Genomic DNA, 22,756 nt, shown 5'->3' with positions numbered 1-22,756 from the left:
ATCTGCTCTTGATCAAAAGTTATAACCTGTTGAATTCTAAAATTTTATTTTACCGTTATCTCAAAATTGTGTTTACGAAAATGATTGAAACTTCGCACACATTTAGTCGTGGTTATGGTCTATCATTACTTCATATACTTTATTCCTCTATCTATTAAAAAAAAATATATAAAAATAAAAAATGAAGCAAATCGGTTAAAAACGGTCAAAAAACGTGTTTTTTTAAAACTTGTTTCTTCCGTTATTCAGTCATAACTCACTAAACTATTCCAATTTTTTGCACATGTATGTATAAGACTAAAACCTACATGTCCTATAAGATTGAGATTTTATGAACGCTCCAAAAAAAAGCGTGTTTTTCAAAAATTCATATTTTGAAACGCAGAGTGTTGGAAAAAAATCCGTGTCAGACCCCTAATTTTTTTCCCCTCATATTTCACTTGGCATCTTTAGAATTGGCAAAAAAAATTTTTCCTACCCAAAATCATCATTTTGTCATAGCCCCAAAAAGTGTACTTCGTTCAAAGAAAACGTTATAGCTTAGTTTCAAATTTTTTTTGAATTTTTTCTTAAATGCAGTTATTTTTAAATTAGTCTCATCTATCTATAGCAAAAAAAAATCAATTCTCTACGATTTCTTGTTTAGATTTTAGCCCAAATTTCACCTTTCCGTTTTACCCCTGTTAACCCTATTAAATGCCGGAATTTTTAAAAATCCTTCATTTGGATTAATCTTTAGGTTATTATCTTTCAATAAGCTATAGGAGATTTTTGTATATCTAATAGTTTATTTTTAATTTTGAATTGAATTTTTTTGCCGCACTGCGAAAGTGCGAGAGTGTAACGTTAGAAAATGGCGTCACTTTTTTGTGGTGGCTGCCATGGTTCATCGATTTATAAGACGTTATCACGTCAAAAAAAAAAAAAAACAAATTGAATGGAAAATTGAAGACGCTGTATTTTTTGCAATGGGTGAAGATCAAAAAAATATTTTCTGTCCAAAATCTGCAACAAACAAAAATGCATTTTCACTTTGCTCAAAAAGCCCTACAAAACTTACCTGGGTTTCAAGAAAAGTATTTTTTTTTAAAGTGGAGTGTTATTGACAATATTTTATTTGTCTTAAAATAATTTTCTCTCTTTTTCGTAAATGACTGAACCGATTTCCATGAGTCACATTGAGTTTTTAAATTTCGAAATACCTTTGCATTAATAATATTTTTTCTAATTTTAGGACTTACGAGGTTATGAAGTTTAACCGTCGATATGTAAAGATATGGTTTAAAAAAAAAATAAAAAACAAGAACTCCCCTATTACAAGTTAAAATTTTACGTTACTAAAATTCAAACAAGACCAAAAATACAAAATCAAAAAAAGGTACAAAAGTGCTTTTTTCTAATATGCAACTGAAGGAGATGGACGGTCACATCCTTGTTTATTTAAGTCTCGCTGTACCCTATTGAAAAATATGTATCTTAAAAAAATTTGACAGTGATCTTATCGAGTCTCATTCATATGTATGTCATATGACCAGATTTCATGAACATACATTTTCTAGCTTGGTTAACCGTATTCCTCTAAATAAATAAATACAGAAAAGAACACGTATACGCCACAGAGCACTCAAACAACTTGCACTCTTCCCGTTCTAAAAACTTAAAATAAATGAAAATTACTTTGATTAAACTAATTTTCGAAATAATTTTTTCTAAAAAGTCAATAATTTTAAAATCAAACTACATAAATAAAAATTATTCATTGTTTTTTTAGCTAGCAGATATGTGGTACTTTCAACATCTGGTGATCTCTATATTCGGTCTGTTCGATCTGAAGATGGACTAGTAAAATTTTCGTGCCTCACTACAAATACCTTAAGCGGCGAGCGTCAACGAAGTGATTCAATATCACCAGCTATTAGAGGTAAATATATCTAATCTGTATTATCAATTTAAATATTAAACTTTTCAAACTCTTTATATAGAACTTAGTAAAAACCTAGCACCTTCTACAACTCAAAAGCCTGTTATTGAAATTCACATCGAAAGAGGAAACGACGTTCACCTGCCCTGCAACATACAAGGCAATCCTTTTCCAATATTCACGTAAGTATCTCATCGAACTTTTATTCAACAGTTTCCATTTCCTTTATTAATTCTATTCATGAGGATATTTTTTACTGAGATACGAAAAAAAAAAAATAGAAAATCTCTTACATCAGTTTTATACAATTCTTCTTCGAACTTACATCTAACCTGGATACTGAAAAATTAATCGAAGTCTTTTGAACTTCCAAGAGAACTCTTTCCTGCTTGCTTGGTAGCTGGAATAAAGAAAAACAATCAATTACAATATTAATCCTGACAATAACAAAGCATTTGAAATTATGTCCTAGCACTCGCTTCTTTTCAGTTTTATATATATTCTCTCTGGCCTTAATTTAAGGCACAAGTTGTTTAGTGCCAGGAGATTTAAGTATAATATATAGAAAGTATTTCATTTATGCTTTTTTCATGAAAAATCCAACGATGGCAACTGAAGTGCTTTGCTTGATACATTTTTAATGAGACTATATTATACTCCTTGTGGGGATGTTATCAGAATGTACTTACATTTATGTAAAAGTACATTGAATGAACATAATATTGAACTCCAAGAGTTTGTTTGACTTCCGCTCAAATAGAAAACAGTCCATTGACTTTGAGAGTATCCTTGAAGAATTAAATGCATAATGAGATGAACAAGAACATGTTGTTTGCATAAAATTTCGTGTGCGTTTGTGCGCCCTCTTATTATTATGATCGTATTAATTTAACCTGAAAGATATATTTAATGCTTTTTATTTAATAATTGATTTGTTCTTGATACAGATTTATTTTTTCTATTTTTGTAGATGGTACCGAGTGTCTGATTCGTCAGCTTTGTATCCTATTCCATCATCCCAGAGGATTATACTTACAAGAACACTTCTGCTTATTAAAAATGCTGATGATCGAGACTCTGGGAAATGGGTGAGTTGAAAATTGAAAAAAAATTTTAAAATTGTGTTAGCCAATTATTTATATTATAAGCAGATAAATATCAAAATTAATTTAAATATTTAAAAAGAAGAGGACATTCTTTTTAAATTTATATTTTTTTCTTAAATTGCCCCTTGAATTTTATTATTTTGTCAACTATTTTTATCTGCAGCATAACCCTGGTCAACCCAAAAAAAAGACGGGAGAAAAAAATTTTGTTATTTGAATTTTAATTCACTTTAGTTTGCTGAATTCAAAACTGTTTGCAGATTTATTCCATCAAGTCCAGTTTTTGAGCTTTACTTATCACCATTTTCACTTTAAAGTCTAAAAAACTCTTTTTTCAATTAATTTTTTTTATGTTTAATCCGGAATATATATTTTCTCGCATTATGTTGTTTTTTTTTAAATCCAAATCGGAAGTCACAAGTTCGAATTTGTTTTAAAACACAATTAATATAGGTAGTAAAGAAATTTTAAGAAAGTAGTTCTTGGTAAATTCTAAGAAAAATCATTTCTCGCTTACTTTGGTATACCTTAACCCACATTAACGTTATTTTCTTTGTAAATACTAATGGTAGAAAAGTTTTTAAGGTCTTAATTTTTAAAGCAAATATTACCCCTTGTAAATGCATTTAAATACTGTTGATATCTTTTTTATTTGTCAGATATTATTTATTCAAGGCTGTTCCATTTTTCTTATTTTTTGTGTTAATCAAAAATTTTATTTAATATTTTTTGGTCTATTGAATTCAATGGAATAAAATAAATAAAGCTTAACTTAAATCGCTAAACTTGTTTTAACTGAATAATAGATAAAGAACATGGATTTAAAACGAAATTAAAATTTTCATTATATTTTTAACAAAATAATTTGGAAGGAAATTGTACAAATGTGGTTCAGACTCGGATCAGGAATTTCAGCTGATTAGTAGTGGATCAACTTTGGTTCACGGATGGATTTAGCTATTTCAACCTATATGGACCCAGAACCAGTACTAAAAATCAATTTTACCACCGAATTCAGAAGATAAAAGTTGCTGAACCACGGATTAAATATTTGTACAACTGGCCCTAAGGAAACTCAAAACAAACTTGACTCGAGAAAAGTTATTCGACATTGTCTTGCCTCCCTGAAACAACAAATTCTTAACTGTTTTAAAATATCCCGATACTATCTTTGGACCTCTCCATTCTGTTGATGCCAGTTGGTGCTAAAAAGTCTAAAAGGGGTCTAAAAGGTCCATCGAAATGTCAATCTACCAAGGAGCTGTAGGAAAAACTCGTCTTTTTAAAGAAAACGGGGTGGGGGGGAGGGGAAGGTTAGGTATACTCAACGGTTGTACCTACAATAATGTGCTATACTTTTTTTTAAAGCCGAAAACATAGTCTTTTACAAAAATTTAAAATAAACTCATTTTATGACACAAAAACAGAAAACCGGATCCACAATATCTTGTCATTTTCGAGAAATTAATAAAAAACCAAAACTATTTTTTTCTAAGAAGCTTCTTTATTTTTTGTTTGACGTTTTCTTTACATGGGCTTACATTTAAAAGGGTTACACTGTATATTATGATACTTATTTAATATTATTACGACTGTTAGGTACGTGGAGAAATACCCTTCAAAAAATAAAAAAAAAATAATAGAAAATGTTTTTTCATTTTTTTACGTGGCTTGTGAACCCTATAAAACTTCTTTGATCGATCTGAAACTTTTTTGCTGTTATTATAGTTCCACATGGAACCACCCTGCCTATGTATATCTAAGAATTTATAAGCTTCGAGTCTTAACATCCATCTTTCGATGCGAGCTAAAGTTTTTTTTTTTTTGTTTTGGGACCGAAAATTATTTCTAGGGTCAATGATGACGTCAAACTCTTTTCCAAAAATGTAGATGCTGAAGTGTTCTAATTTCCATATAAATACAAGCAAAACTTCCTTTATGTTTGACTGCACCAGCGTTCCCAATATGTCAATGTTTTTTTTTTTTTTTTTTTTTGTATGCGAAGAAATTGGGACCTCTGAATTGTACTTGTGTTCACACAATCCAACAGTACTAGCATCAGCAACCACTTTTGTTATATCAGAAACGTTATAGTATCCCAATAACAAGATCTTCGTTAGAGTGATTTTTAATTTCGAAAAGACCAAATCTAACTAAAGCCCTATCCAACCTAAAAGTTTGTACTTGTTCGTACGTGGAGAAATACCCTTCAAAAAATAAAAAAAAAATAATAGAAAATGTTTTTTCATTTTTTTACGTGGCTTGTGAACCCTATAAAACTTCTTTGATCGATCTGAAACTTTTTTGCTGTTATTATAGTTCCACATGGAACCACCCTGCCTATGTATATCTAAGAATTTATAAGCTTCGAGTCTTAACATCCATCTTTCGATGCGAGCTAAAGTTTTTTTTTTTTTGTTTTGGGACCGAAAATTATTTCTAGGGTCAATGATGACGTCAAACTCTTTTCCAAAAATGTAGATGCTGAAGTGTTCTAATTTCCATATAAATACAAGCAAAACTTCCTTTATGTTTGACTGCACCAGCGTTCCCAATATGTCAATGTTTTTTTTTTTTTTTTTTTTTGTATGCGAAGAAATTGGGACCTCTGAATTGTACTTGTGTTCACACAATCCAACAGTACTAGCATCAGCAACCACTTTTGTTATATCAGAAACGTTATAGTATCCCAATAACAAGATCTTCGTTAGAGTGATTTTTAATTTCGAAAAGACCAAATCTAACTAAAGCCCTATCCAACCTAAAAGTTTGTACTTGTTCCAAATTTCTTTAAAGTTGTTTGATATTCTCGTTTGCAGTGGCGAAATTCGGTATCCAATTGGCAATAAAGTATCTCCGAATTTCGTAATGCTTTCAAAATATTTTTCTAAGGGCTTACTTAATACCTTCCGGTGTAAGTTTTTAACCAAAAATTTAATGATTTTTTACATTAAATGCATATATCTTCGTTTAAGATTCAAAGATTCATAACAGGCTTATATCGTGTCCACTGTCACTTTCTGCGAAAATCAAACATCTATAAAAATAATGACACCCCTCATCCCTCACATCCTATCAATAGTTTCTCAAGTATTTTTGTGAAAAATTTCTGGAGCGCTATTAATATGTACCAAACATTAATCTTTTTTAACGAAAAAGTTCTTTCATTGCTATTTGGTGAAACGCATTTTTGATGTCAAGTTTGCTAAACAAGCAAGCTTCTCGGAATTTAGGTAGCATTTGGGTAATTCTTGGCAAGGGATGATTTTCTCGCACAGTGACGGCATTTGCCCTCCTTATATAGGAGATATTCACTTTGATTGTTCGTTTACTTCTTCGATGATACCAAAATCCAATAGCTCTTGCAACTTTTTTCAACGAGGGTTTCTAAATAAATGAGTATTCTGCTGCATGGCAGAACTGATTTCTCAATGTGGATTTTAACTAAAACATTTTTTTTTAATTCGAGGAAAAATTTACGTTACCTACTCGCAATTTGATTTACTTCGACACCTTTTTTAAGGACTACGATATTTTTTCCTAGAAGGTCCTTTGTTCCATCCGTAATAATTATATGAAATTTCACTTAAATTATTCAAGAATTTATTATTATTAATTTTAATTGTTTCCTAAACAGATATGTCAAGCATCGAATCAATTTGGAGAACAAAGAATTGAAATTCGATTGATAGTAGAATCATATGTATCTGTTCATATTTTGCCGCAAGTACAAATTGTTAATTCGGGTGGAACGGCAATATTTAATTGTTCGACAACAGGATCATTGGTAGAAAGCGTTGACTGGCTTCACAATGGTAGACCAATAATGGAAGAAAATAATCTTAGCACTGGTCGCGATAAGTGAGTAATTTGTTAGTTATAACAAGAATAGTTATCATTTTTCCAATTTTTTTAAATTAATTTTTTTTTGTGCAATTTTGTGCTTTAAAATTTATTTTTATTCACTCATTTTTTTTTATATTTGATAGCGTCCGTCTGTTATCCAAGACCTCCCTAATGGTGCAGAATGTAGGCCGAAAAGACAAAGGAGTCTACCAATGTTTGGTTGGTAACAACAAAGCAAGCGCACAAGCTATGGCTGAACTTAAGCTGGGCGGTCAGTAGTATTGTTTTTTTTTTCTAAATATTTTATTTAAATAAAAACTTTTTCACAAAAAAATATTTTTCAACTCAAAATACGAATTAAAATTATTTTATAATTAATTTCTTATTAAATCTTATAGATACTGTTCCAGAACTGATTTATACATTTATTGAACAAAACGTACGCCCCGGTCCGTTAATATCACTCAAATGTTCAGCTAGTGGTTCACCGCCACCTCAGGTATGTAGCTTTTCCGATTGTTTATACCTATGTATGTATGTATAATGTTTTGAAAATAATGTGTCCTTGTTCTTGTTTGCATCCTCTTATTTCATACATTTACATACATTTTTTTGTACCATTATTTTGTTACAGTTTTCCTGGTTTCTTGACTCTCAGCCGCTAATGGATGTGTCACTTCATCATCGCGTTGCAATTGGACAATATGTGGACATGTCTGGAGATGTGATAAGTCATTTAAATATATCTCATGTTCGACCCGATGATGGAGGACTCTATAAGTGTGTCGCTTCCAATACAATGGGCAATGTTGCCCATGCAGCGCGACTAAATGTTTATGGTATGTATATTATGAATGAATGACGAAAACAAAATTTAAAAAAAAAAAATCACTAGTTTTGCAAGATTCGAACCAAAGACTCGGGATGGGAAAACTTTCATTATCAGTTTCAGGAACTTTTGAAAAAAAAATGTTTCACAGACCAATAGCTTTATGTGCTTTGAATTTAAGAAAATTTCATCTAAGCATATTGATGTTTTATCTGGAGTTCCATAAGGAAGCCATATTGGTACACTTTTATTTATTCTTTTTCTGAATGACATTTCTTAATATATTTCATATTACAAAATTCTCAAATTCTCTGACGACTGTAAACTTTTTTACGGTTTTCGAACTCAATTGGGTATTCATTTTTGTTTTGCTATTTTGCCATTTGCTTTTCGATATCTTGCTTGAGACTCAAATTAAAATCTTTTGTCTAATGAAATTCACTTTAAGCTTCTGGGACTATAGACACTAGACACATAAACGGAGAAAAGTCAATTATGTGTTTTTTCTTTACCAACTTATATCCGAATTAATCAATTTACCCTCTATCATCAGCATGTTGAAAATCAACACTCGCTCAAGGTTTACTCCAAAGCCTTTATTTTCTTATACAGCTTTAGCCGGAGTTAACTAAGGAAATAATGAGAAAATATATTATTCAAAAACAAGACTCTTGTTATAATTGTTTAAATTTTGAATAGTACCTATAGACCAGTGCCAATAATTTTTTGAAACAACAAAATGGCAGCACATCACATGCCAAAACATAACAAAAATAGTGTTTTTCAAAGTCCAAAATTCGATATCTCATAAACTTTGCACGTTAAAAGCATTCTAATGCTAGATTCACATTAAGAATGTCACAAAAGGTCATTACAAAAGAATAATTTGGTTTCTATGATATTACTGTCATTTATGGAAAAATCGATCTTAAAAATCTTTTTTTTTTCAATTTTTCTCAATATTTTTTGAAATAAAAGTGTAGTTTTTCTACATAGTCATAATCAAAAGGTTTTATTCTTAATAACGGCATTCCAAACATTTCAAAAATTTAAAATATTTTTGGTAACTTTGGTAACAGGCTATTTTTTTTTTTTTTTTCAAATTAAGTTCGTCAAAAATCCAAAAATTAACATTATGCTCAAAAAACATTTAAAATAGGTAAAAAGCATAACAAAGTTATTTTAAACCAGATTTTGGTATGATCTAACCATTTTTGTAAAAAATAAAAAACCAAAAAAGGTAAAAAAGGTCTACTTTTGACAGAAATCGTAAAAAATCACGATTTTTGACACCCGCCCAACTTTTTCGCGTGGTCTTCCAGGTCCCATTCCATTCAGCATTTAAAAAAAAACTTTAAAACAGTTTGTTCTGTGGCCAGACTGTATGAATATAGGTAGTTTGATCAACCGTCTTCATTTAGCTACTTTTGAATATCCGGTAAAATAAAAAAAAAGAGTACGTATACACCACAGTGCACGTGCACAATGTGCAAATAATGTAAATTATAACTTTGGCCTAGATGCTAACACACCCAAATCGAAATTAATTAAACATTTTCACTCAAAATAATCATCTTCTTCAGTGTTAATAAATAAACAGAAAAACAAAATCCTTTTAAATAAGAATCAAAAATTAAAAAATATTTCTTCAGTCTCGTTAATTCCGCATATTTTAAAAAATTACAATAAGAAAAAAAAAAATAAATAATGATGTAATTTTCTTAAAAAACTTTTTTAATTTTCTTTTTTGACAAAAAAAAAATAAACATGTTTTAATTAATTTGAACAGGTCCTCCATATGTTCGTGCAATAGGACCAATCAAAGCAGTAGCTGACGAAGATATAACAGTACATTGTCCATTCTCCGGATATCCCATCGAACAAATAAGATGGGAAAAAGGACATCAGGAATTGACATCAAGTAAGACTAATGATTGTTTATTCCCCTTTTTCTATGTTTTTTTTTCAATTTCTTTTTTCTTTAATTCAGATTCTCACTATTCACTCGCTTCGGTGCAAGAAGGAGGTTACTTAGTTATAAAGGAAGTTGATTCAGCCCGGGATGCGGGACTTTATACTTGTATTGTTCGAAGTCGTACGGGTGAAGAATCCCGCCGTGATATGCAACTAACAGTGAATAGTAGGTTTTTTTTTAATTTGTTTTATCATTATTTGTTCCTTTTTCAAAGGATTAAATTGATACATTAGGGTGTGATTCCTAAGAGATCTAATGTCCATTTATTAAAAATACTCAAGTTTATTATTTCGAAATTATCTAGGGAGTAGGTACTAAAGAACGAAAATAAAGGTCCTTTTTCACATTTCTATTACATTATAAGAATTGAGATGGGACACAAGAAAAAAATTACATCTTCCTACGCACCCTAACGTTCATACTTTTACAAGAGATAAAAAAATATGGCTCGTAACTATATATGTTTTATTTTTGTATTTTGTAAAAAAAAAAAGGTCCCCCAGTAATTGAACCGTTTAAATTTCCGAAAAATCTCCAGGAAGGCGGAAGGGCCCAAATAACGTGCGCTGTCTCATCAGGTGACATGCCAATCTATTTTAGCTGGAAGAAAGATGATATGTCTATACCTATGAGTTTACAGGTGGGTTTTAAATTGTTCTTTCTATGTTTGGTCCTTGTTATATTTTTTTTTTTATTTTTCGTTTGTTTGGTTTCTCTATATCTACACATCACACAGATAACCGAAAAAAAGGAAGAATTTTTTTCGTTATTAGTCTTCAAGGATATTAGCTCAAAGCATAGTGGGAAGTATACGTGTTTTGCCAGCAATGCTGCTGCAAAAATCAACTATACAGCAGAGTTACAAGTTCGAGGTAAATTTTTATTTATATTTATAACACAAAAAGGTTTTTTTTTTTGTCCCTTATGTACTTTATACTCGGGCGTGTTGTACCTATACCTTTTTATTTATTTTTTTTTTTAGTTGCTCCACGTTGGTCATTTGAACCGATGGATACAGCTATTATGCTAGGAAATACAATATCTATAAAATGTGACGCTGAAGGATATCCTATTCCTTCAATATCATGGTTTAAGGGCCAAGGTAAGTTTGAATGTGTTTTGTATATTATCTTAGAAAAAAATAAATAAATAGCATTTTTGAAGTTATTCAGATGTAAAATGTCATTGTATTTCAAAATAAAGTGCAGGAATCAGTCAATGGTACTTCTTTTTGTGTGTAAAAAATTTATTAAAGTGGTTGGATAGTTTTACAATTATATGAAATTCAATTGATTTTTTTCAAGTACCTACTCCGGTTAAACTATTGAAATTAAAAAACAGAGTTTTTCTTTCTACCTTTCTGCTGGTCAAAAACACATTTCAGTCTTTGAAATACATTTTGCAACTGAATATAAAAATGCTGAACCGAGAGAAGCCAGAGCAAGTACGGTAGGTACTTACATATGTATAGTGTCTAATGTCTATGCAATCTGATAACGAATTGAAAAGTCTGGAAACTTTAATTCGTGATGTCTGATGTCATATAAGGTTTTCAGAAATAAGTTGAAATAAATTAACTGAGCCAAACCTCCCATTTGGTGCGTGACCTATAATATTGAGTTCCATCAATCGTTGATATTGAGCTTTTTTGAATAAGGGAAAATGTTTATGTAAAGTGAAAGGAACAGATATTTTCGGATCAAAGACCCGAAACAAGTTTTGGTTACCACAAAATTTTTTTTTTTAAGATTTTCGAAAATTATCCAAGGGGTACCCCTTGTCTAAAAATTCGGAATTTTAAAAAATGTTCTCCAAATCCTTCAATTGAGACATCAAAAGAAAGGACTCTTGAGACTCTATTCATCACTGAAAGCCAAAAGTTTGTAGGAGTTGGGGTTGTTGAATTATTTGCAATGGAAATATTTTTTTTCTATTCGGAGGGGTACCTCTTGTCTAAAAATTCGGAATTTTCAAAAATGTTCTCCAAATCCATCGAATGAGATATCAAAACAAAGGACTCTTTAGACTCTAATCTATAACTGAAAATCAAAAGTTTGTAGGAGTTCCGATTGTTGAATTATTTGCAATCGAAATATTTTTTTTTTTTTTTTTTCATTCGGAGGCAGATATTTTCGGATCAAAGACCCGAAACAAGTTTTGGTTAACAGATATGAGATCACAGTAAATAGGCCTATGCATTCTGCTAAAAAAATTACAATTTTTTTTTAAGATTTTCGAAAATTATTCAAGGGCGTTAATTTTGGACAGGAGTGTAAGAAGTTTTGGTTATTTGTAACCAAGTACGTGCGACTCAGTCGTGCATTTTATTTATAGGGTAAATAAAATCGAAAATTTGCTAGCCCCCCGCCACTGCCACTTAGGTGGGTTGTAAGTCCACAATTGTACAATACAAGTGAGCTTTTGGCCTTTGGACTTTTTACCCTGTTCTGATAAGAAATTAAGAACCAAAAATCCAAATTTGTTCGTACTAATTCATTTGAAGGCAGTCCGAGCTAATTGTATGAATTACTCAAAAAAATGTAATGGCAATAATATTTTTATACAACCCATCCCTATCTTCTTCACCATGTACCTACAAACCTAAAGTAACTTAACAGAAGTCGATTTATTTTTCTTAGAATCAGAAATCTATCATTCCCTTTTTAAAGCAAAAATTAAAGATTAAATTTTTAACTTTAAAAACTTTTTTTCGAAAAGGAAAACTATCGAAGGACTTTAAACCTCTGAACATGCGAAACCATTCACTGGTGCTCAATTTAGCAACTGATGCAGACGAAGGATATTATATGTGCCAAGCTGCAAATGACATCGGTGCTGGCCTCAAGAAAATAATTCGCATTAACGTCAATGGTAAGTTGGATGTCAAATTTGCCAAAACCCAACAAACATTATTAGCATCTATCTAGCTTCTATAAGCTTATTTTTTATTCAAATACTGAACAAATTATGACTATTTAATCCCATCATAGAACCCGCACGATTCGAGCAACCTGCACGAAATGTATCATCCCGCCGCAACGATCCAGTCACCCTACAGTGCCATGCCAAGGGCGATGAACCCATAACCATATCATGGACGCACAACAACGGTCGTATCGATTTGAACAACTACCGCTTCAGCATAGCCGAAATGAAAACAGACAAGGGTGTTGACTCCCAGCTGTCCATATCTCGTTCCGACCGACACGACTCCGGTCTATACAAATGCATAGCAGAGAATCCATATGGCCGTAGCGAACAAGTTATATTCCTTGCCGTACAAGAGCGACCCGACACCCCCTCCAGCTTAGAAGTTTTCGAGGTAGGCAGTCGCACCGTCAAGCTATCCTGGCGTCGACCTTTCGACGGAAATTCACCCGTCCTCAGCTATCTCGTACAATATCAACCGTTGAAATATCTGCAAAGCCATTCGGCTCTAGGCATCGCTAAAAATGAATGGAATGGCCCAAACATAATTAACGTCACTCTACCCTCAACGAGTGTCAGCAAGAGGTATCGTATCCGTTTATCGTTAGGAGATTTTTTGTTTTTGTCACTTTGGAATTAAGGGTTAACATTTTGGCAGCTATGACACTGACCTACGAGAAAATGCTATCGTTTCGGGACTTACTCCAGCCACGACATTTCTTATTCGCATGCAAGCAATAAACGAAATCGAAAGGAGTCAGTTCACAGAGCCGATTGTGCTGAAGACGCAGGAAGAATCACCCACAGAGGCACCATCGAATGTTCAAGTCCAAACGGGTGGAGAAAGTGAACTTATTGTTACATGGCAGGTTTGTGAAAACATAAAGCTCGATGATAGAAAAGATCTGAAAACTTTTTAGATTCAACTTTTGAAAATACGTATATTTTTCTAAAATTTTTCAAAGATACCTCCACGAGAATCCTGGAATGGTGAACTTATCGGGTACACAGTAAATTGCACTGAGGAGAAGCAAAACATCAACTACATTAGCGTCGTAAATAATTCATTAAAATCTGTTGTCGTTAGTGGGTGGGCCACAACCAAAGCAACCCTTCGTAATCTCCGAAAATATACAAGATATGCAGTGACAGTGCGCGCTCTTAACAGCTTTGGTTCCGGACCCTGGAGTGCAGCTGTACTGGGAACAACTCTAGAGGGAGGTATGTCATATGAAATGGAAAAATCCTAAAATACATGTTATGGCTTTTATCTTATATATTTTGTATCTATGTCACGTACTATTTTTATAGTTCCGGAAGCACCACCACAAAATGTCAACTGCACCGCACTGTCTTCGCAGAGTTTAAAGATATCCTGGTTGGAGCCATTATTGCAATTTCATGGAGGCATAATACAAGGATATAAGATTTTATATCGACCAATTGTGAACCAGAGTAAGTTAATGTTTTCAATTATTCCTTTTTCCTTTCATATTATATTCATGAAAGTAAATTTTGGAGAGTGCGACTAGAATATTTAACTAAATTTATAGCTTCAAGATAGATTAACATAGAGGTTATTTTGAAAACATTATACACAGAGAAAAATATGACCCGCTAAAAACTAACAGATTGCCATATTGTTTTACCGTCCATACATTTCATAAGGAAATCTTATTAAAATCAACGATTAATAAGGTTTTTTTAAGGAGATTTCTTATTATTTTTATAGAGAAAATCTTATTAAAATTTGACTGAAAAGTTGATTTTTTTTGCAACTTACCACTTGAACAAAAATCGCGATCAATATTTTCATGGCAGGTTGGTTCAGGTGGTAAGGTGGGCGACTAATGATTTGAAGTCTCCAGTTCGATTCCCAGCCTGGTCATCGTTTTTTTTATTTTTTTTAAGATTTTAAAACAATATGGAAAACCCGATTGTTTTAATAAGGTTTCCTTCTTGGATGAAAACCATAGAGAAATCTTATTGTTTTTGTTCTATTTTATGTGGTCTATTTTTCTCTGTGTAGGTTTCGCATTGAAATTAACTTGAAAAGCTATAAATGATGGGTTATTTTCAATCAAATGTGATTTTTATATGTATACACGTTTTTATTTTATAGTTTTTTGTGAATTCAATTTCATCAGTATTTATTAGCTTTGATTGTATGAATAGAATACTTTGAATGTGGATACCAATTTTTGTGCAGCTTCAGGAGGAAAAATTCATCCTTTTTTTGAGAAATATTTTATTAATGCATCTCGAAATAAAATCTAAGAATAAAGAGATTAAAAAATAATTTTGGTTAAAAGGGTGTTTTTTCGAGGATCGACTAAATTCGGTAATATAAAGTCTTAAAAAGCCAAATGGTATCCGGTTGAAATCTAGTAATAGTCTAGGTAATATTTAAAACTAAAGGGTGTTTTTTCTAATCAAAGAATATATTGCCTTAAAAAAAAAACCTCCTTTCATACAAAATTATTTTATAAAGTCTGTTTTTCTTGTTTTCTATCCCAAATGTCACCAGAGCCAGGATTTTTATGTAAATTCATACGTACCTGTGCCTAGTTACATTTTTTTTTCGCATAAATAAAAGAATAGACAATTTTTTTGAAAACAATTTCCTTTAAAATGGCATTTATTTGTTAAAGCATATTCTTTCATATTTTGATATACATAAATGCATATAAACGCACTGAAAGTCACTCAGAATATGTTTCATTGGCTAAATATTCGATTCCGAAACATTTTTTTTTTTTTTGGAAAACAAAACATGGGAAAGTTTTTTTTTATTGAGTTTTGAAAGTGATATAGTATTTGGAAATAAAAATTTTACAACCTACATTTTTTTGGAACAATGATAAGAACACCTTTTAAAAGTTAAAAAATATAAAAACTTAGAGGATCGAAAGAAGAGGGGCTAGTTCTTTTTTTTTTAACTTAGTAGTTCAAGAAATTGGAACATTATTAGGAACGATTTTTAAAAATTCAATTTTTAAAACAGGAGTTCTAGCTCAAAAACTTCTTTGTTGTTTTATCCATAAAACCCTCATTTTCGATAATTCAAAAAAAGCAATTGGAACATTTCGGAGCAAATCAGGAACAACCTGGAACAAATTTCAAAAATAAAAATTTCAAAAAAAATTGGGCCCAAATTTATATCCTCTTTTACTTGCCCTGATTCGAACTCGTGCATCAGACTACTAGCACAGTAGAAAAATCTTGTATACCAAAAGTGAATAAGAATAGTAATATTTTTTAGTCATGATCATAAGCTGTAGCGTATCGGGTGAGTGAGCTATGATGACAGAATTTCCGTTGATTACAATTCCACCAGGCAGAAAATCTGTTAGTTTGGATCAATTTTGAAGCCGTTTTGTATATTTCGGAAATATCAAAGAAGCCTTCTTGTAATTTCGTGGCATATCGCTCTTCTCTAAAATGTCATTGCTTTAGTTTGGAAATGTTTTTATAAGATCTACAAAACCAAACTTAAAGAATTGTCCAGTAATACGATCCAAACTTGGTGCTTTGACATTTTGAAGATCTTTGATCAGAGTATTCATTTTTGCCAATGTTATTATTTGTGCATCCAGTATGTCGTCTTCAAAGCAGAAAGTGGGTTTCGTTCCGTTAATGTAACGCACTTTCTTCCAGAAGTCTGTGCAATTCGCTAGGTATTTAGCTTTACTTATCAATTTTTTGTTTTTGCACTTTTTTGGGTGACAAAAGTTCATTTAACAGAACCAATTTTGAAATTTCTGTGAAGATTAATTTTCTAAGAAATTAAATTTTTTGAGTTTTTTATTTGATTTGATTTTTATCGTGTTTTATTCAAATGAAATATAAACATATTACATGGTTACACTAAACTATTCATGTGAAATTTAAATCCCTGCTGTTTCTCCTAAGTTGCATCCTCATTCCTCAAAAACATATAATATAATACAAAATATTCTTCTAAAGCTAGGTACATACAATTTTCCTTTTTACAGATGACTTTGCATCAAAAATGGAAATCAAAAGAACATCCAATTTGGAGACATACTTGCATACGTTGCATAAAGCAACAAACTATTCTATACGAGTCCTAGCGTACACTTCATCAGGTGATGGCTTGGCAAGCAATCCAATCTACTGCCAGACAGAGGATGATGTTCCAGATGCACCAGCTGCTATAAAAGCAGGTGCGCTTACAGCCGATTCTATTTTGATATCATGGCTGCCGCCAAAGAACCGTAATGGAATAATTTCCCACTATACAGTATATTCGAGGGAAGCTGGTCGTAAAGGACAAGCAAAATGTGAGTATTTTATCATATATACATTATTATCATATACTTTGTACCTACATAATATTATAGATAATGTATATACATACATTTTGAAAACTTTTGGTTGAACGTGTGGTGAGACAAGAAGTTAAAATAGGAGTTAATTCTATATTGGACTTTTTTTGGCTGTATCGTTTTTAGTTAGGTTTTCTTCTTGTTTTCAGGGTAAAAAGGTATTGGTTAAATAGTGTTGGTTGGATGTCTTTCTTTATATCAGCGTGCTATTATTTGAATAGTTTTTTATTATTTTTTTTTTCCAAAAAAAAGAGTGTGTCGGTTGGAGTAAACATATAATAAACTTCATAAAAAGGTTTTTAAAGTAGCTTAGACCAAATTGTTTCGATCTTGGTCTCAGTCTGAATAGATTCAATACATAAATCAGATTGTTTTAACATTTTAATAGTATATCAGATTGTCAAAAAGTTGTTGGAATGAAGGGGTTGGAAAAGCCATGGAGAATTTGTTGTTTACCTCGTATTATTTAGACATTCTTTAGGGAAAATTAAACTATTTTGGACATAAGTTACTCTTACTGTGCTTTCGTTGAATAAGCAAGTTAGTGAATCGAAGAGACAAAATCAATTTATGCATTAAATTTATTTTCTAGCAGTGATGGATGACGATCTTGACTAAACTAGAAAAAAAACCCGCAGATTATTTTGAAAGGATTGCAATTGTTTACGGAAACTCTTGGCTCGAAAAAACAATAGTTTATAAGTGGAATTGTCGGTTGAAATAAGCCAGAGAGTCAATTGAAGATGATTCTTTCTGGAAAAATCATGGCTACAAGTTTTTGGGTACGGAACAGAATTAGCTTATCAATTATAAAAAAAAGGTGTCAGTATTACCGATACAGAGTTGTAAAAGATTGCAATCTTTTTTGAATGCAATCTTTAATGACTTCAATCAAAAGATTGCATTCATTGACTTACATTTGATACTTAGACTTCAAATTTTGCAATCACCAATCATTTTCCATGAAATGATTGCAATCTTTTTTTTTTCCCAATCAATTGACTGCATTCAAATGATTGCAGTCTTTTGGGACTGCATGCAGTCTTTGCATTCTTTTTGCAATCTTTCCATTCCTTGGCAGTCTTTGCATTCCTTGGCAGTCTTTTGCATTCATTTGCATTCCTTGGCAGTCTTTTGCATTCATTTGCAGTCTTTTGCATTCATTTGCATTCTTTTGAATTCTTTTGAATTCTTTTGCATTCTTTTGCATTCTTTTTGCATTCTTTTGAATTCTTTTGCATTCTTTTGCATTCTTTTGAATTCTTTTGCATTCTTTTGCATTCTTTTGCATTCTTTTGCATTCTTTTGAATTCTTTTGCATTCTTTTGCATTCTTTTTGCATTCTTTTGCCACACCCACACCAAACGTATGGATTTCACAAAAATTTTAACATTTTTTTAGTTCAAGGATGAATTTGATAGTTTTAAGAATTAAGTTCAACTATAGTATCATTGTCTGTGCAGGAGTAATAGTACAGTCAAATACAGTGAAAAAGGGGTATGCCTCGGAATGAATTCTAATAATAATATTTTTTTTGCTTAATATCTTCGTTTTGGCATTCTATAACTTACCTCAAAAATCTCATGTTCGGAGGTCGTGATTTTTAAGGCCAAACCACAAAATTAAGATTTTGGAAATAAGCAATAATAGACAATGGTATTATTCAATGATGAAAACAAAACTAAAATCCAGGAAATCTGACGTCTCTAAAAAAAAGTTTTAACTCTTTTTCATCTTTCAACCTATATTATCAAAACACTTGCAAACTTACTACCAAAAAACCTTTAAAAATTATGGTAGAGTAACCAAATTTTGCATGAAGGCTTTTATATCCATTAATCATTAACAATCATAACAAAAACATATCTCTGAAATCATGTATCATATGTTTATATAATACCATTGTGGTTTGGCCTTAAAAATCACGACCTCCGAACATGAGATTTTTGAGGTAAGTTATAGAATGCCAAAACGAAGATATTAAGCAAAAAAAATATTATTATTAGAATTCATTCCGAGGCATACCCCTTTTTCACTGTATTTGACTGTACTATTACTCCTGCACAGACAATGATACTATAGTTGAACTTAATTCTTAAAACTATCAAATTCATCCTTGAACTAAAAAAATGTTAAAATTTTTGTGAAATCCATACGTTTGGTGTGGGTGTGGCAAAAGAATGCAAAAAGAATGCAAAAGAATGCAAAAGAATTCAAAAGAATGCAAAAGAATGCAAAAGAATGCAAAAGAATGCAAAAGAATGCAAAAGAATTCAAAAGAATGCAAAAGAATGCAAAAGAATTCAAAAGAATGCAAAAAGAATGCAAAAGAATGCAAAAGAATTCAAAAGAATTCAAAAGAATGCAAATGAATGCAAAAGACTGCAAATGAATGCAAAAGACTGCCAAGGAATGCAAATGAATGCAAAAGACTGCCAAGGAATGCAAAGACTGCCAAGGAATGGAAAGATTGCAAAAAGAATGCAAAGACTGCATGCAGTCCCAAAAGACTGCAATCATTTGAATGCAGTCAATTGATTGGGAAAAAAAAAAGATTGCAATCATTTCATGGAAAATGATTGGTGATTGCAAAATTTGAAGTCTAAGTCTCAAGTGTAAGTCAATGAATGCAATCTTTTGTTGGAATTGTGTAACTGAATGGCAATGACTGCATTCACAAAAGATTGCATTCTTTTACAAGCCTGTACCGATAGATATTTCTGCATAAGTAGAAAAGAGGTCACCAAAGAAAAAATAAGAGTAAAGTGCTTTTGCAAGACAAATCTTCTGTTCTCAAGAGCCACTTTGTAACGACTGCCATACAGGAATTCGGTTCCACCTTGAATCTCATATTTTGCCCTTTTGATTATATGTATTTTATTCCTAAAACTGAAAAAAAAGCAAAAACAAAATTTACCGACGATGAATAGGTGAAGTCTAAAATGTCTCCGTATTTTCAAGAGCTAGACAAAAAAAAAAATGTCCTACGGTATTTATAAACTTTTGCATTAGCCTTAAAGGAAAATATATTTTACCTAAGGGAAAAATAAAAACATGCTGAAATTCGTCTCCCTTCCTCGCTATTCCAAGAACTTTTTGACTTCCCTTCGTATCTTCAAAACTGCGTACACTTACATTTTGGTTATACTTCCGATCAAAAAATTTGCTGTGGGCTTTTAGACGATATACCTACAGATTACAAATAAAATTGATCCTACAAATAATTCATCCTTCCCAATACAAAAAAAATTTTTCTTTATGTTGCAACCTAGGAATTCGAATTCCAAAATGATTTGCTCAAAAAGAAAAAAAAAAATACACCATCAATCGTAAAGGAGATGTATTTGTGAATTAAAGAAAAAAATGTTACGTATACGCCATACAACATTTTCTTAAATAATTTCAAAATGTTTCCAAATATCCTTATACTTTCCGTATAAATTTTAGTCCTTAGAACAGCATTAATCAAATGCTTGCGGATACGTTTTTAAGATAATATGTACATTGTACATTAGGGTGGGTCAAAAAAATCGAAAAATCGATTGCTAGACCCCTCTAGAATATACACACCAGATATGGGAAGGTCCTCCGCTTTGCAATTTTCCTTTTTACATCAAGCTTCTACTAAAAAAAAAATAATTTTTTTATTAATTGACTTTTTAACAAATTTCTTTTCATATTCTTGTAGGAAATTGAACGTTCTACAAAAAAGGCCTTATACACTTTTTTCGTTTATCTAACCGTTGAATAGATATTTGAGGTCCAAAAATCGAGAAAATCTTTAAAAATTCGTTTTTTGTTCTTAATTTTGTAACAAATTGAAAAATTATAATGATCAAACGCGCAAGACATATTCTTGTTGGAAATTGATTGCTCCACAAAAAAGGTCTTGTTAACTTTTTTCATTAATCTAACCATTCTAAAGATATTCGAGGTCAAAGTTAAAAAAAAAATAATAAAAACATTTTATATTTTTAAAAATTTTCCAGCTCACTGAAAATTCATTATTTTCAATTTAGCAAGACGTATTCTTGTAGGGGCTTAAACGTTCTACAAAAAATCCCTTGGCATCAAATTGATTGCTTTAACCGTTTAGAAGATATTCGTATCCAAATCGCAATGCATACGGGTCATAAGAAAACTATTGAAATCAGTGAGCATTGGTTTGGATACGAATATCTTCTGAACGGTTAAAGCAATCAATTTCATTCCAAGGAATTTTTTGTAGAACGTTTAAGTCCCAATTCAATTCAATTTTGTTTTATTGAACATACTATATACAATTGACTTAAGCTTAACTTATTTCTAATAAGATACATTGATTGATATAAAATTTGTTGGCACATATGGGGCCTAACCTTATACAATGGATAAAAGATAAAATATATATAAATATAGTACATGAATAGGCTTAATTTTACAAGTCTGCTGACTAGATTATCCTCGGGGTGTTCCGTCCCGGTTGTCCAGTTGTGGTATTGATAATGGTGGGTTGGGTGGTATGGCATTTAGCCGCGGTAGTAGGCCGATTGCGTATCGGCGTAAAAGTAAACTACTTCCTCGTTGTCGGTTGGGATTATGTGTTCATCCAGAATATCCAAAGCACTAAGGTATCTGGGTTCGGGATGTCGTTGTTGGGTTCTCATGCTTCTCATCAGCTGATTGGGGTGGTTGGCGATGCTTCCGAAAAGTTTCTTTGCAGATTGCAGCAGATACTTTTCCAACGTCATGATGTTTGCTTCCTCGTAAAGTCGCTCGTTGCTGTAGTATTTTTGTCGCTGTCGATCGAAGTAAAGTCCGGTGCAGATCCTCAGGATTTTCCTCTCAAAAATTTGAAGTTCCTTCATGGCTGTCTTGGAAATGGTATACCATACCGGAAAGCTATAGGCGATGACAGGTCGTAGAAGCTGCTTGTAGATCAGGAGTTTCGTTGGTTGGCTTAATCCGTTTCTTCTCTTCATCAGGGGGTGAAGGCGATGGAAGGCGTAGTTGGCTTTTTTCAGGACAGACCTAGAGTGAAGGTTGAGCCTCAGGAGCTCGTTAAAGTTGATCCCTAAATACTTCGCGTTGCGTTTGGCTGCCAATTTAGTACCATCAGGTAGTGTAAGTGTGATGCTCCTACAGTTTGCAGCTGACCGAATGCTTCGTCCTCCTGTTCGTCTAAAGCACAGTAATTCCGATTTGGATGAGTTGATCCGGATACCCCATTTACTGTAGAACTCATACAGTTTTCGAATGTGAGCTTCAACTTTCCTGGCAGCTATCGTTGGCGAGACGGACTTGTAGTATGTGAGCGAATCGTCAGCGTAAAGCAGGTTCTCGCACTCACTTGCAAGCGGCTGGTCTGACGTCAGGATACTATAGAGGAAGGGACCAAGTTTTGATCCTTGGGCAACTCCAGCTCTAATGCACTTCTTTGCTGATTTTCTATCCTCCACTTGTACGAAGAAGTTCCTAGAAGAAAGAAAAGAAAAAATGATTTTTATTAGTGCTACAGGGAAGCCTAGTAAATGAAGTTTATGGATAAGGGCTTCTATCCATACGCTGTCAAATGCTTTCTCGACATCCAGAAAGCATGCGACGGTAACTTGATGGTTGTTCAAAGCTGAGGTGATGTCTTGGTGGAACTTCATGAGCGGATGCAGTGTGGAGTGCTTCTCCCGAAAGCCGAACTGCATGTCTGGGATAATGTTGAAATCGCTGCAAAACTTCTTGAGCTTCCTCAGTGTCAGCTCTTCCAAGAGCTTACTTAGGTTGTTGAGAAGAGAAATTGGCCTGTAATTAGATATAATGTTCCTCGCA

General features: G+C 32.1%; 1 protein-coding gene across 9 annotated transcripts in view; it reads left to right on the top strand.

The window, feature by feature from the left end:
- LOC129913434 (cell adhesion molecule Dscam2) overlaps nucleotides 1–22,756 on the top strand; it is a 77,834-nt gene that overhangs the window by 36,288 nt on the left and 18,790 nt on the right. For 6 of the 9 annotated variants that reach the window (XM_055992112.1, XM_055992111.1, XM_055992110.1 and 3 more), the window contains 17 exons: nucleotides 1,772–1,921; nucleotides 1,983–2,103; nucleotides 2,892–3,009; nucleotides 6,665–6,888; nucleotides 7,017–7,144; nucleotides 7,272–7,372; nucleotides 7,508–7,712; nucleotides 9,492–9,842; nucleotides 10,172–10,317; nucleotides 10,414–10,549; nucleotides 10,660–10,779; nucleotides 12,396–12,548; nucleotides 12,668–13,190; nucleotides 13,264–13,474; nucleotides 13,571–13,826; nucleotides 13,917–14,060; nucleotides 16,601–16,909. In XM_055992112.1, the coding sequence (XP_055848087.1) occupies nucleotides 1,772–1,921; nucleotides 1,983–2,103; nucleotides 2,892–3,009; nucleotides 6,665–6,888; nucleotides 7,017–7,144; nucleotides 7,272–7,372; nucleotides 7,508–7,712; nucleotides 9,492–9,842; nucleotides 10,172–10,317; nucleotides 10,414–10,549; nucleotides 10,660–10,779; nucleotides 12,396–12,548; nucleotides 12,668–13,190; nucleotides 13,264–13,474; nucleotides 13,571–13,826; nucleotides 13,917–14,060; nucleotides 16,601–16,909 (3,396 nt within the window). The remainder of the gene's footprint in view (nucleotides 1–1,771; nucleotides 1,922–1,982; nucleotides 2,104–2,891; nucleotides 3,010–6,664; nucleotides 6,889–7,016; nucleotides 7,145–7,271; nucleotides 7,373–7,507; nucleotides 7,713–9,491; nucleotides 9,843–10,171; nucleotides 10,318–10,413; nucleotides 10,550–10,659; nucleotides 10,780–12,395; nucleotides 12,549–12,667; nucleotides 13,191–13,263; nucleotides 13,475–13,570; nucleotides 13,827–13,916; nucleotides 14,061–16,600; nucleotides 16,910–22,756) is intronic. The other 3 variants (XM_055992113.1, XM_055992115.1, XM_055992119.1) reach the window with 1 other exon arrangement.

The sequence above is a fragment of the Episyrphus balteatus genome, chromosome 3 (genome assembly GCF_945859705.1).
Source record: "Episyrphus balteatus chromosome 3, idEpiBalt1.1, whole genome shotgun sequence".
NCBI lineage: Eukaryota > Metazoa > Arthropoda > Insecta > Diptera > Syrphidae > Episyrphus > Episyrphus balteatus.
Note: the sequence above shows the minus strand (reverse complement) of the source record. Positions and strands in the feature narration are given on the sequence as shown.